At 41.8% G+C, this 14163-nt stretch overlaps 1 protein-coding gene across 1 annotated transcript in view; it reads right to left on the reverse strand.

The window, feature by feature from the left end:
- The window catches only part of LOC120515106 (neuritin-like), a 43651-nt gene extending 30799 nt beyond the window's left edge, over window positions 1–12852 (reverse strand). The window contains exon 1 of the mRNA XM_039735835.1: window positions 12207–12852. Coding sequence (XP_039591769.1) covers window positions 12207–12261 — 55 coding nt within the window. The 5' untranslated portion in view covers window positions 12262–12852. The remainder of the gene's footprint in view (window positions 1–12206) is intronic.
- Between the last annotated feature and the right edge of the window lie 1311 nt (window positions 12853–14163).

Genomic DNA, 14163 nt, shown 5'->3' on the forward strand with positions numbered 1-14163 from the left:
TACATAAAGACGATAGGCCTTGTTTAGCCTGTTTAAGTAATGTCCTTTTTTCATTAAGGACCATGCATGATGAGCACTCTCTGAGTCTTTGGGCAATCAATTGTATTTATTGTTATGCTTCATAACAGAAAAGGCAAATGAAATACCTACAAAAACAAACAAATACAAAGTCAGGCACCTGGGACAAGTTGCAACTAACTAACTAACTAACTAACTAACTAACTAACTAACTAACTAACTAACTAACTAACTAACTAACTAACCCACTCACTCACTCACTCACTGCACATTCTTAACAATTGTCGACCAAACTCCACTGTGCACCTACTGACCAATGGCTAACTCTTGGCAGTCCTCTCTCTAGCACAGGAATTCTCAGAGCTCCTGACTCCTGCCTCTTCATCTGCTTCACTGCATGCATACTCTCCTTGCACTTTCTCTAGCTGCGCACCTTCTCATCAGTCTTCACACCAGTATGTCAGCTCCTCCATCCAACTCCTGTTATCCATCTGGGGGGCCTTCTGACACAAGCTCTACTGCTTACCTCCATCAGGTAATTGTGGCACTTATGTTTAAAGTACAGTAGCTAGTAACTCTTTGGGGTGACTAGCTCCTAGATAATGCTATGACAAAAATTGGATTATTTTGTGTTTCTGAAAAGCATTGATTTTTTTTTTTTGGCTAAGCTGCAAATACCAAGCTTCAGAATAACAGTAATTAGGGAGTAATTCTTGCGGAAGATGAAAAGAATGAAAGATGCAACAATAAATAAAGGTTAAACTCTTCATCGACATTAAGAACATCAAGTACAATGGAAGAAGGGGTAGTCTAAACTGTAAATTTGTAATTATTGGAATTTCACATTGTAAGGTGTAATGTTAACATGGACATTGGAAATTATCTACAGTAGGGGGATGGGGTGGGGGGCTTTTGGGAAATTTAGGATATCCCACAGAGACAACCACAGGTCAGCACACATAGTAGTATTTGGCAATGTTTTGAAGATGATTCAAAGGTTGTTCTTTCTAGATTAATTTAAAAGTGTTAAAAACTCTAAAATTAGATCTTCTTAGAATGCCTCCCAACAAAGAACAGTAAAACTTACAAATTACTTTTAGTCATTCATGGCATCCCCCGTTGTTCTCTTTTATCTTCTGAACAAAAGCAACTTGACAAGTGTTATAAAAAATAAAAATCACACCTTATTCTGTTTCATCATGACTTGACTATAGTGCAAATTTTGCCTTATTTCATGTATACAGTGCAGTGACATTCCCACCACCACCACACATTCACTTTCCTTCTCCAGTGCCTAAATCTCTCTCCATAGATTATGTATAATTTTGCTCCATAGATGATGTGTAATTTCACAAAATACTGTAACAGTACTGACATGTTGCATCAGTTTAAAGATGAGTCACCAACAGAATGAGTTTATAGTCTGTCAAGCAGATGATCAGCTTCAGAGCCAGCTACAAGGGAGGCTAGAAAAATGGCAAGCCTGCCAAAGTTCACATGAATTACAACTTGGGCGGCAACTGTGAGCAGTCCTTTTAAGGAGAGCGAGCTGTAATGAGTAAGAAACCTGGGCCGCTCTGTGCCAGCAAGCAATGCAGCACTGCAGAACTACGTAATATAATTGGGAGTAATGAGTAAAAGAGCCCTGTTTTCCTTTGCATACAGTTTTGTGAAACTGACACTAAATTTAATCACAATCACAAAACTCACTAAAAATAGGTTTTCTAGGAATTTATATAGTGTCAAATGAAAAGACAAGAGCCAGAAAAAGACTTGGGGCAGCCTCCTGTATACTTGAAACCCAGCTGCAAATTTGAAATTTGCGATTTTGAGTCCAGAACAGAACTGACTTGGATGAGGCAAAGATGGCGATTTTAAAGGAAGGCTGAGGAAATGACATCGTCAGGACCAGGGGTAACTTCCCGTAAGTGGTCTGCAGGGGAAAGAGAGAAAGGATTAGCACACTCCACCAACCCTGGTCTAGTCTGGAATTACCTTCATTCAAGGCCTTTAGCTGCCTCCCATGAGCATGTGGGTGACAAAAGACATTTCAAGGAGTGGTAAGGCAAGACAGAAATATTTCTCCTTAGGGTCTTAGCAATGCAAAATCTGATGAGACAATACTGTTAAATAATAATTCAGTGAAGCAAAGATTTTTTTGTACAAAGTAGTTGAGGAAAAGACTAACTGTGGTCTTCCTATTCAAACTTTGTATGCAGCGCAATTATCAAGCTACCTTCCATCATCCATAGCCCACTCCTGCTGCCTGATGGAGAATGTATTTCTGTCATTGGTATTGCTATAAGGTGGCAGTGCATCACTAATATAGGACTAAAAGTAGCCTGAGCCCAAGCCTAGATAGCCTCCCAGTTCTGCCATTTACAAGGTATAACAAGCAATGAGTTAAACACTTCAAAAAAACAAAATGTTTAGAAATTTAAGGATGATAAGTTTATCATTTTTGCTTGTATTGATATTTAAATGTGAAAACAACAGAAAAAAATTAAAGGAACACTTTTTAATCAGAGTATAGCATCAAGTCAGTGAAACTTCTGGGATTTTGATCTGGTCAGTTAGGTAGTAGAGGGGGTTGTTAATCAGTTTCAGCTGCTTTGGAGTTAATGAAATTAACAGGTGCACTAGAGGGACAACAATGAGGTGACCCCCAAAACAAGAATGGTTTAACAGGTGAAGGCCAATGACATTTTTACCTCCTCATCTTTTCTGACTGTTTTTTCACTATTTTTGCATTTGGCTACAGTCAGCGTTGGTTGCATGAGCCAATACCTGGACCCTTCAGAGTTTGCACAGGTAGTCCAACTTCTCCAGGATGGCAGGCACATCAATACGTGCCATTTCCAGAAGGTTTGCTTTATCTCCCAGCACAGTCTCAAGGGCATGGAGGAGATTCCAGGAGACAGGCAGTTACTCTAGGAGAGCTGGACCGGGCCACAGAAGGTCCTTAACCCATCTGCAGGACCAGTATCTTCCCCTTTGGGCAAGGAGGAGGAGGTTGAGCTCTGCCAGAGTCCTACAAAATGACCTCCAGCAGGCCACTGGTGTGAAAGTCTCTGACCAAACAATCAGAAACAGACTTCATGAGGGTGGCCTGAGGGCCCGATGTCCTCGATTGGCATTTACCGTAGAACACGAGAATTGGCAGGTCCGCCACTGGCACCCTTTGCTTTTCACACATGAGAGCAGGTTCACCCTGAGCACATGTGACAGACATGAAAGGGTCTGGAGAAGCCGTGGAGAACATTATACTGCCTGTAACATTGTTCAGCATGACCGGTTTGGTGGTGGGTCAGTGATGGTCTGGGAAAGCATCTCCATGGAGGGACACATAGACCTCTACAGACTAGACAACGGCATCTTGACTGCCATTAGGTATTGGGATCAAATTCTTGGACCCATTGTCAGACCCTATGCTGGTGCAGTGGGTCCTGGTTTCCTCCTTGTGCATGACAATGCCCGGCCTCATGTGGTGAGAGTATGCAGGCAGTTCCTGGATGATGAAGGAATTGATACCATTGACTGGCCCCCACGCTCGCCTAACCTAAATCCAATAGAACACCTCTGGGACATTTTGTTTCGGTCCATCCAAAGCCACCAGGTTGCACTTCAGACTGTGCAGGAGCTCAGTGATACTCTGGTACAGATTCAGGAGGAGATCCCCCAGGTCACCATCTGTCGTCTCATTAGTAGTATGCCCCGAAATTGTTAGGCATGCATACAAGCACATGGGGGCCATGCAAACTACTGAGTAGAATTTAGAGTTGCTGCAATTAAATTTCTGCAAAATGGACTAGCCTGCGACATCATTTTCTCACTTTGTTTTTCTTGGTGTCTTTAAATTCAGCCCTCTGAAGGTTGATAATTTTCATTTCCATCAAACAATGTGGCATCCTTTCATTCCTAACACATTACCCAGTCCATATCAGTATAGATATCCAGCATGATTTTCTTTACCATTGAGATACTAGTCCAGTATAAAACAGACTTAGTAAAAGCCAGTCAAAATGATTACTATAATAAATCAAAAAGCAATGAAAGAAGGCAGTTCTTCTAACAACAGTATGTATGCTAAGCTTTCATGAACAGTACCTACCCATCACCTCCTGATCTCCTCTGTTCCCTTCACCAGCATGTCCACTGAAATCTTCTCCAGTCACCACTCTCTCTTCCTTCGATACGCTCTCCACCACTTCTTCTAAATCACTATAGAAATCTTATTTCTCATCCATCGATCACCCAACTTGCAGGGCATATGCACTAACAACATTCATCATCAAACCTTCAATTTCCAGCTTCATAATCATCACTCTGCCTGACGCTCTTTTCACCTTCTTGACATTCACTGTCTTGACATACTGTTCCTTTGTGTCTGTCTGTGTCCGGGCTATACTTTACATGGCATCCCAGATGGGACTCTCTGCCTGGTTCAATGCAGGAGCCTCCTGAAAATTATTTGTAAAATGGCCTGGCACAGCAGCGCAAGGCACGTGCTCGAGGCCACAAGAAAGCAAAGCGTGGTGAGAGTGCACTCGTGACCACAAGCAAGCCCACGCAGCACAACACACTGAAGAACGCGCAAGCGGCAGGGGCTGTAGGACAAGCACTGAGGATCTCTGGATGACACTGCATTGAATGGGGAAGAAAAAAGCCGGGTGGATACAGAGGCCAGGCGCCAGAAGCCGCCACGATAATCCGTCCCACGGGTTGCAGCTGGAGGTAGGTGACAAACCAAAGGGTGAAGGGCTGTGGGAATGGTTTTCTGTCTGCGGGTTAACCAACCTTCTAGAATCCGAAGGAAGCACCCGATATGGGCATGGGGACATGTGTCCATGGCGTGACAGCGAAGCAAGCTTGGGAGAGAGTGAAGCGGATCTGTGTCATCCTTTCGGCCTGATCCATCGGCAGGAGGAGGAGAGCCTGGACCAGCCTCCCGAGGAAGTTTTCCCGTTAGAGGAGCAGGAGCTCCTCCCTGCAGCAGGTTAAAGGGGGAAGGACGTGTTTTTCAGTTGCCTGCCGAGGAAGATGGGCAGGTGGGGACAATGAACCTTCTCCCCAAACCTGAGGATCACCCAAAGGGGCCTGCGGAGATTCCGAAGGGCCTCGATGGCTCGCGGTTGACGGGAGGGGACGAGGGGAGCCTGAGTCCACTGCCGAATGACAATATTAGCTGTTCTTGGGTTGCACGGGAGGTGGAAGCTATCCTCCTACCCCTGCAGCAGTTATTTCTTAAGCTTTTTCAGGTCCTGCAGGAGACGTGGGAGCGGATGGAGAAGGCCCTCGGTGCCTCATTGGGAGTCATTACCAAATGGCTGCAAAGACGCGGCGCATTAGCTTTTCCCCTGCAGGACACAGCGGTACAGGTGAGTGAGGCCTGTGCCGTAGAGAAAAGGGGGTGGGACGGATCGGCTGTAGTGATGGTTAGTACTGCTTGCCAGGCCGCCCCACCCACTATACGAGAGGCTGCCGCAATGACCGACAGCTGGGCAGGCGAGCGTGCGGGAAGGTAACTGGCAGAAGCCGGCTGCCAAGCAACCCCGCCCCGGCCCCCGGCACCAGTCTTGCGGCTGTCTAAAGGGATGAAGACGATGAGGGGTCCCTCCTTTTCCCATAGAGGGACTCAGACCGCCAGTGCGTCCCAAAGAAAGAGGAGGGTCCGGAAAAAGAAACCAGAACCTCCTGACAAAATGCAGTGTGAGCCTGTTGGCCGGACGACACGGGAGGGCCATGCTGCAGAGGGGCAGAAACCTCAGACGCCTTCACCTGAGCGGGCAGAGGGGCAGGAGTTTCCTGCCTGCTCCCGAAAGGGTTGGGCAAAAGGGAGTTGGGGGTGCTTTAACTGCAGCCACTGGGGCCACGTCTGGCGGTGTTGTCCTGAGAGGACGTCGGGGCAACACCCCCAGACCTTGTGCTTTTATATTCACAGGGCGGAACCGTAGTGCTGAGGACACTGATTCCCCCCTTAGAGACCTGCCGAGTCCCGTAGAACTCCTCTGGAAGAGGGGTACTGTGGTGGGGGGCCGGATCCCATGCCTGGCCGGGACACACCTTCTACTTATGCAGCCAGGGGTTCCTCAGTACATCCCCCGGAACGCTTGGTGGCAGCCCTCCTGGGTTACATCGGGGCCACAGTTGTTGGACTTCAGGACTCAGACCTGTTGGGCTCCATGGCCACCACCCAGAGGAGCTGCATGGCTTAATGAGCCTCTGTGGGCTGGAATGCAGCCACACCCGGAAGTGCAGTCTAATTAGGCCAATTACCACCTGGAACACTTCCAGGAGGGCTACAAAAAGAGCCAGCAGCCACTACTCAGCAGCTAGAAGTGGGAGGAATAAGACGAGGTTGCCTGGGAGGAGTGGTGCAGAGGTCTGTTAAGTGCTTTTTGGGACTGTGTTGGGCCTGTGGGTCATGGGGAAGGTGTGCCCCACGGTTGAAGAGTGTAAATAACACCCGTGTGTTTAAGACATTGGTGTTGTGTCTGTCTGTGGCCGGGCTATACTTTACAATATATGTACGCACACACTATATGAAGGACGTTCAAAATATATATATATAAATTTGTTACATAGTTTACTGTCAATGCAGTTTGCCGACTGGTAGATCAACTACATGTGTTACCTAGTGGGTAACCACCCATACAACCAGATCGGGATTCAGGTCAGGATGCTATGAATATCTATTTGTGTGTATATATATATATATAATATATATATATATATATATATATATATATATATAGAGAGAGAGAGAGAGAGAGAGAGAGAGACAGCTGGGCACTTTCCAGTTTTAAGAAAATAAGAGTAATCTCGGATGCCAGTCTAATAAAAAATACATAAGGAAGAACGTGAAAATTAGTATGGTTTGTTGTAATGCATTTAAGAAAAAAAATGAATGCAAAAAAGCACGCGATGCATGCCCTGGGGATCTGGATGAGCTGCCAGATACAGCAGACGGGAACAGAGATCTGTCAGTCTGACGATTTTCCAGTGGAGGTTATACATCTTTTGCCTGATAAAATAAATCATGGCGTTATCTGTGGCTCAGCTGTAGAGAGAAACACACTGGGGGTTAATCAGGGATGTTTTACAGCTGTTGTTACCAGCAGGGCGCGACCCCCGCAGGCGTCTGGAGGCGAGCCACGGGAGCGAGCTCCTACCAGGAGGCGTAAGTTCACAATATCCCATTCGCTACTCCTTCACTTTCCAAATCAAAGTTTATTCGTCCTTCACCACAGCTGGAACCCAACAAGCGTACCTAAGTAACTCAAAACAGCTAATCAATGCCCGTTAGATTCAAGGACGAAAATGGGCACAGAGCACAAAACAGACGTTTTAAAAGTATACGAGGTTCTAATATCAAAATAGGTTTCAAAACACGGGGAGGCCTGTGCATTTTAGCATTAGTCTTCACTATACTGTTTGGAAAACAAAATAGAATATGAGAGGAAAGTATTAAATTCCAATCGCAAAAAAGCAATTAGCGTAGGCCTACATACATAATGCACCGAATATGTTTCTGTTAAGAAGGTCGAAAGTTATATTAAGCAACAGTGAGTACAAGTAACGGAATTCTTTCGTTGTGGAGTTTTTGCACGTGCCCTTATTGTAGGCGTGGTTTTATTTTTGGCTAATCAGCTAAGCGTGTTTGCTCTATCAAGTGCAACAGAAATGCTGGTTTGATTTACCAGCGACTTTCAATTGAGTGTGCCCGATGGTGAGCTGCCACCACTTATTGAAACCCGATGTCACCAAGATAATCTCGGAACACTAAACTGTATTGAAAATTTGGAAAACAGGACTCGTCGTAAAACTAATAAAGCGATATCTTATTACCGACTACGGATTTTTTTCTCTGACGAAGTTCAAAACTCGTTTAGTAGACTCAATAGAACAACACTCAGTGTGTGAACATTCACCAGCATTCTGCTCACAGTCTCGTTTTTAATTAAATGGAAATAAACAGTAAAAAAAAGATAAAAAGCAACCGTGATCGGGGATAAGTAAATGTAAAATAAAAGTCATCGACCACTTTTACTTCACCCCCTCCCCCCCCCAAAAAAAAAAATTATAAAAGTTATATTTACAGCCTGTGTTTAGTTTAAAATCAAAGGATTTTTTTTTTCAATTTTAAGCAGTGCAGTTGTTATTATTTACACAAGCAGATAGATAGATTGATCTCAGATTTCATTCTTCTTCTACACCTGCCAGTTCCATTTCAGGATCAGTACCAAACATCTACAAGGCACAGAAAGCAAGAACCAACGTTCCCCAGTATGCCGCCCAATGCAGAAGACTCTCACTCACACACAAAAATATAGAACAGTACATCTCAGGCATATGGAAGGATAGGCATACAATGTAATTCAATTACGCAACTAAGCATTCAGGCCGTTGCACACGTTTCCATGTCAAGGTAATGTGAGAAATAATTAAATCATACAACCTTTACATATAGGAACTCACACATTAGTCTGAACACGCTAAACAAATATTACTCTGTTAACATAACATTATGATAATATGAGCCTATTAACGTTATAACTGAGATATGTCCAGTAGACAACAAAAATGTAAGGAAAACAAATACTCCAGCCAACATTCAAAATTTCATGTATAAAATCCGACAAAATTCACATTTCTGGTTATCTAGGCGAACTGACTGTGCACACCCTGCTAGCCACACTACACTGTTACAGGTATGTGCTGGACTGACTGTCTGATAAGAAGGTTACATTTTTGCACCTTTTGACTCAAAAGCTCACACTATCTCTGGTATCACTGCCATTGGGTAGGAATAGCATCTTGGCAGATTACCAAATAAAGAATTGTTAAGAATCGAGTTTTAATTATTTTATTTTATTTTTAATGGTCTACATTTTTCGAATATGTTGGAAATAAAGACTACATAGATCCTGATGCAAACCTTGAAAAAAGTTTTAGATAAAATCTGTCTTTTCTTTGGATACCCACTTGATTTGTATACTAGAAAAAATACGCGATAACAATTAACTACAACAAAAAAAGAAAATAATAATTATAATGGTAAACAATAAAAAGGAAGAAAGTGTAATGCAAACATTACACTGGATTGCTCTGATATTTTCAATAGGACTCATCTTTTGGTGTCAGTAAGTTCCTATGATATAATATTTTATTGCTTAAAGTAGGATAAATATTCTCTGATTATATCTGCAAGATGACTATCATATTAAATTTATGTAAAGTATGCTATACGTATATTGGTTTAGAATAAATAGCGTGGTAATAAAGTAAATAACCATTCCTGTGGTCATGCAAGTCTTGAAAATCTCCCATTTCAAGTCAAGCGTGTGTCCACATAGAAGAGGCACAGCATCGTTGTTCACCGGCGCCTTCATGAAATTGTTAAAGCAATCAAAGTATGTCAGCGCAGAAGTTGGCAGAAGAATGCGTCCTACCAGCCTTTCCTACCCCAAATGCCCACTCCATTCCATTTATATATATATATATATATATATATATATATATATATATATATATATATATATATATATATATATATATATATATTGGTTGAACTGGGACATATTGCTAAGGACCGACTCGTTATCTTGTTAATATCGTATGATCGAGAAGGTTTAATTCTTCTGGAAGGTACTGTACTATCAACTAACCTGAACGTTGTTTTATTGATCTTAAATATTCCACATCATTTTTCTTTCACTGCCTCAGTGAGTTAAGCACGGTGAAAGCTCCAGGTGACTCTCTAACGCTGACACAAGAAGCTCGTTTGGACACCCCCATATTGTACACATGGAATAAATGCGAAAAATCAACCCGAGACCCCCCGAGCAGAAATCTTTAACTAATAAATTAATTAATGTTATCTATATATAACGGTCATTCGGGAACATAATATGTGACAAAAAACAATCACAACTAACGTGAAAAATAAATATAATGTCACACAATCGTACAGTATAAAAGGAAACTATAACATAATGGGGAAACACCTCCTCGAAATCACTTGGACAGATGGCTCATAAAAAAGACGGATCACTGAGACCTTGTGCCTATAAAGACGGTGCAACACCCTCTACTGAGAAACACACACACACACAAACACACACAACACTCCAGTAGCTCGGTCGTCAAAGCATTGGTCTGCTTTACATCCCTGGCTGTATTTAAATGAAATGAAACGTATGTGTAATTTAATGTCAATAAAACTGAAGGGACAAAATACTCTATATACAAATTCATAAGGCAGCAGAAATTAATTTATCATAGGCGTAATTATTAAAATATTTGACTCTTTAAAACGTTTAAGGAATTAATCATGCTAACATAAGAAAATGTTAAGGGACTTCCCACCTCAAAGACACTGCTAAAATGTCCCGGGTGATTATAATTTGTTACAATTGATAATAAGTTGATTAGTAGCAGTAGTATAGCTGACTTACATAATTCAGGCAACTATTCCAATATTATACTGTTTTCAAAGACTAAAGGAATAGGTTAAGCTGAAATATCAGCCTCTAGAATGAAGTAAGATCAGAATGTGCCCGTTTTTTAAGATGAACAAATTAATCCTAATGCTTCGCAAATTCGCGAAACATTAATATAAAAATAGCACAATAGTAACTTTGCACTCATAAGGTTTGCAGTATCAGCAAATGACACCACTCGACGGTCTTGTTAACTCTGACCGACAAAAGCTCCGTCATTGTTACCATTGTGTGGGATTATTAGAAGAGCTCTGTACTACAGTAAACCAAACAAATGGAAATATCTGGAAATACAATTCGACATAAAATAAATTTCAAAGGGCATTGCTAGAACTCTAAAAACTTATGTTTCTGCTAATTAACTTGCCAATAAAAACATTATTCATGTTACTATAGCCGTTATTATGAGGTACTCACAGGATCCGATGTCGTTTAGGTTCTAACAATTCTAAAATAAATAACTCCATTATTATTATTATTATTATTATTATTATTATTATTATTATTATTATTATTATTATTATTATATAAGAAATAATTATCCAAGCACGCTAGAGAAAATTAAAAAACAGTATTCATAAAACAACCGTTTAAAAATAAATTCCTGCACATTCTCAAACCTTGCCCCGTACGATTCTCATCATCACACACCGAAGCTCCGAGATGTCATGTTGAAATGATAACTGTATCACTCTGCCCATTCGCAAGACTAGGAAGCTGCATTTCATCATTGATTAAAATTAATTTAGCAAGGGACAGACATTAAATATACTAAACTAATCAGTACCAATAACTACCTCAAAAGTGCTTTTTGGGGAAAATCAAAGCCAGTTCTGAATGATGGATTCTTAGTATCAATGATTTTAGCCTAAGTGTTGCCTTTTCTTTAAAGTGTATTTTATTTCGCCAGCTCCTGTGGCTGAGGCTGAATATTCAGTTGTTTTTAACATAATGTTTGTTTTTAACATACTGTTTTCTCAGAAAAATACTCACCTTGTTATTATGCTACTTGCCAGCATATTGTCTTAATAATACGAAATTGATGTAGCAGATGCCGATGTAGTTTAAACTGTAAAATATCTATTCACTATTTGTTGAATGGACTCATTAAAACAAACATTTACCAAATTCAACTTTCCTAACTCGATACAATCGCCTCTATTCCAAAGAATAATTATAACAATTAAGAAATCTTCTGAAAAAGGAGAGTTACTTGTTACAGACGCCGCTTTACAGATGACAGGTCTGCTACCTCGAGGAGAGCAACTCGATACCAAAAAACACGAATTGATTTGGGACCGACTTTCTGCAGACTGCAGGCCCTTGCTCGCAACCTCTAACAGTAGCGTCTGAAAGCGGGTTAAATAAAAAATAAAACACGATCTAGGGAGCCCGCTGTCTGAATATCCGTTGTGTCTATACCCTAATTGCACGAATTGCCTTCTACGTTGGGTGCGTGTTTTACTGTATTTATGAAAAACAGCTCATGCAGCTCTAGTGTGCGTACAGAGATGTTATTACAAAAACGAAAAACGCCGCCTTACATTTCATCTTCTAACGGAATCATAAACATGTCATCTAATTGTCGGTTTTACATCGAAGGGCGACACAAAGACAGCGAAGGCACAGCGACTCCCTTTGTAAGTGTCCAGAAGCAAACGAAGTGCCAAGTGAAAAGACACTCACCCCAGGTGAGGAAGAGCGCACTTCCAGGAGCTTTGCCGGCTGCCGTCTCTCCCATAGCCCCGTCTGCTCAGGTCCTGCAGGCGCTGTGGGACTCCATCGCAGGTGAGCGCCTGGTGCACATTACCGTTCGGAATGGGAGGCGCACCCCCTCCTCTCCAGCGTCTCTCGCCTTGTGCGTTCGGAAGTTTGCACCGTCCCCGATGGTTTAATGCAGAACGAGCTCCAGAAGCACCTCTTCAGTGGTTATGTGGCATCAGCGACTGGCTTCATTTTGTGTCGAGGTGTGTAAGTCTTACCAACCGCTATGTTACTGTGCAGCCCACGAAAAGGAAACATAAAGCGACGTAGGGATGCGACTTGAGTCGCAGATACTCTCTGCAGATGCGGTATGGACCGTCTTGCTTAGTGTTTATCTACTAATTTATTATTTATTTTTGCGGTCATCTGATCCAACAATTACTAATTTTAAGCACATGTTAAGTAGGTTAACTTCTGTCACTGCTTCCGTATGAAAAATGCATTTTGGACATTTGAAGTCTGTCCCCTCTATCCCGCCATCACTGCCGTAGATTGATCTCCATCGATGTTTTTTAATAATTTATTCCATCTTCCTGCCAGAACAAATCCTGCAGGGAGTTATGATGCGCTTCTCAACTGAATCAGCCGCCACTAAATCCATAAGGGGGTGGTGCGTGCGTGCGCGTGTGTGTGTGATGTGGTGTTTTTTTGGGGGGGAGTTTGGGGTCGGATTTGTAATTCTCTACATAACACAAACCACTTAATGTTTTCAAAACTTGCATATCCCTCTCACAGTGCCATGGCCAGTACCACAGATAAAATAAAACATATTAAAAAATGAATCTGGCGTCCTCTGTTTAATTAGTTTAATGTTCCATTCATTTTTCAAACCCACTTAGTCCATTTCAGGGCCTCAAACAGTCAGAGTCTTTTCCCGCAGTGCTGGCAGCAAAGCTTTAAGCCAGTCCCGGAGGGGCCACCACTGTGTCACAAGACACACTTTCATATATATTCCCACTATCACTCAACCTAGGACAGTTTGGAGTCATCAACTAATTAATGTATACATTTTAAAAATTTCCATATTGCAGATGTTTAATTAGCTTTTGATTATTACTTCTGAGGAATGTTCCTTATTTATTTGTTTATTTTATACTCTCCCTGAATGTAAAAATACACTGCAGAGATCAAGTGTGTGGAGCAGGTGCCTAATAATGCTGTGCCGATGTACATTATGTATTTTGTGAATTTCCCCTTGGGGATTAATAAAGTATCTATCTATCTATCTATCTATCTATCTATCTATCTATCTATCTATCTATCTATCTATCTATCTATCTATCTATCTATTTAGATAGATTTGGCATGTATAATAAATGGAGCAGACTGCTTTGGGGCAGATTTGATTATTATTGAGTTCCATGAAGGTGACATAGTTCTCGGGCCTCAGTTTGTGGCCAGTAAACACCATTTCAATGTTCTGTTTTGCACTTTGCCCATCCTTATTCCTCCATATCAAGTGAGGTGGTGTAAGAGTAATGGGATATGTCAGTGAAAAAATTGTGACTGACAGGACTAAAAAAAGAGCTGGCAAGGCCCTGCTGATAATAAGATGGAGAAAATGTGAATGACCTTGTCCACATTACTTTTACTAGCATCACTGAGTCAGATACATGGTGGCTTACCTTATTGGCTTTTTACAGATTGTTTGAATCCAGAGATAAGAGCAGGTATGAAGGAAGTGAGGCGACAAGTCTTTTGGAGCAGGCTGCCCAAATCTATTGCTTGCGTGCCTTTGGCCCTTTGTCCTCAAATACACTAGCCACAGGCACTCACTTCAAGAAATTCCTAGTTTTAATCAAGCTTGGATATTATTTAGTCACTGCTAATATTTCTCAGTTTCTACCTTAATTATGTCAGAATCCACCAATAGGCATTC

The sequence above is a fragment of the Polypterus senegalus genome, chromosome 14 (assembly GCF_016835505.1).
Source record: "Polypterus senegalus isolate Bchr_013 chromosome 14, ASM1683550v1, whole genome shotgun sequence".
In the NCBI taxonomy this organism is placed as follows: domain Eukaryota; kingdom Metazoa; phylum Chordata; class Cladistia; order Polypteriformes; family Polypteridae; genus Polypterus; species Polypterus senegalus.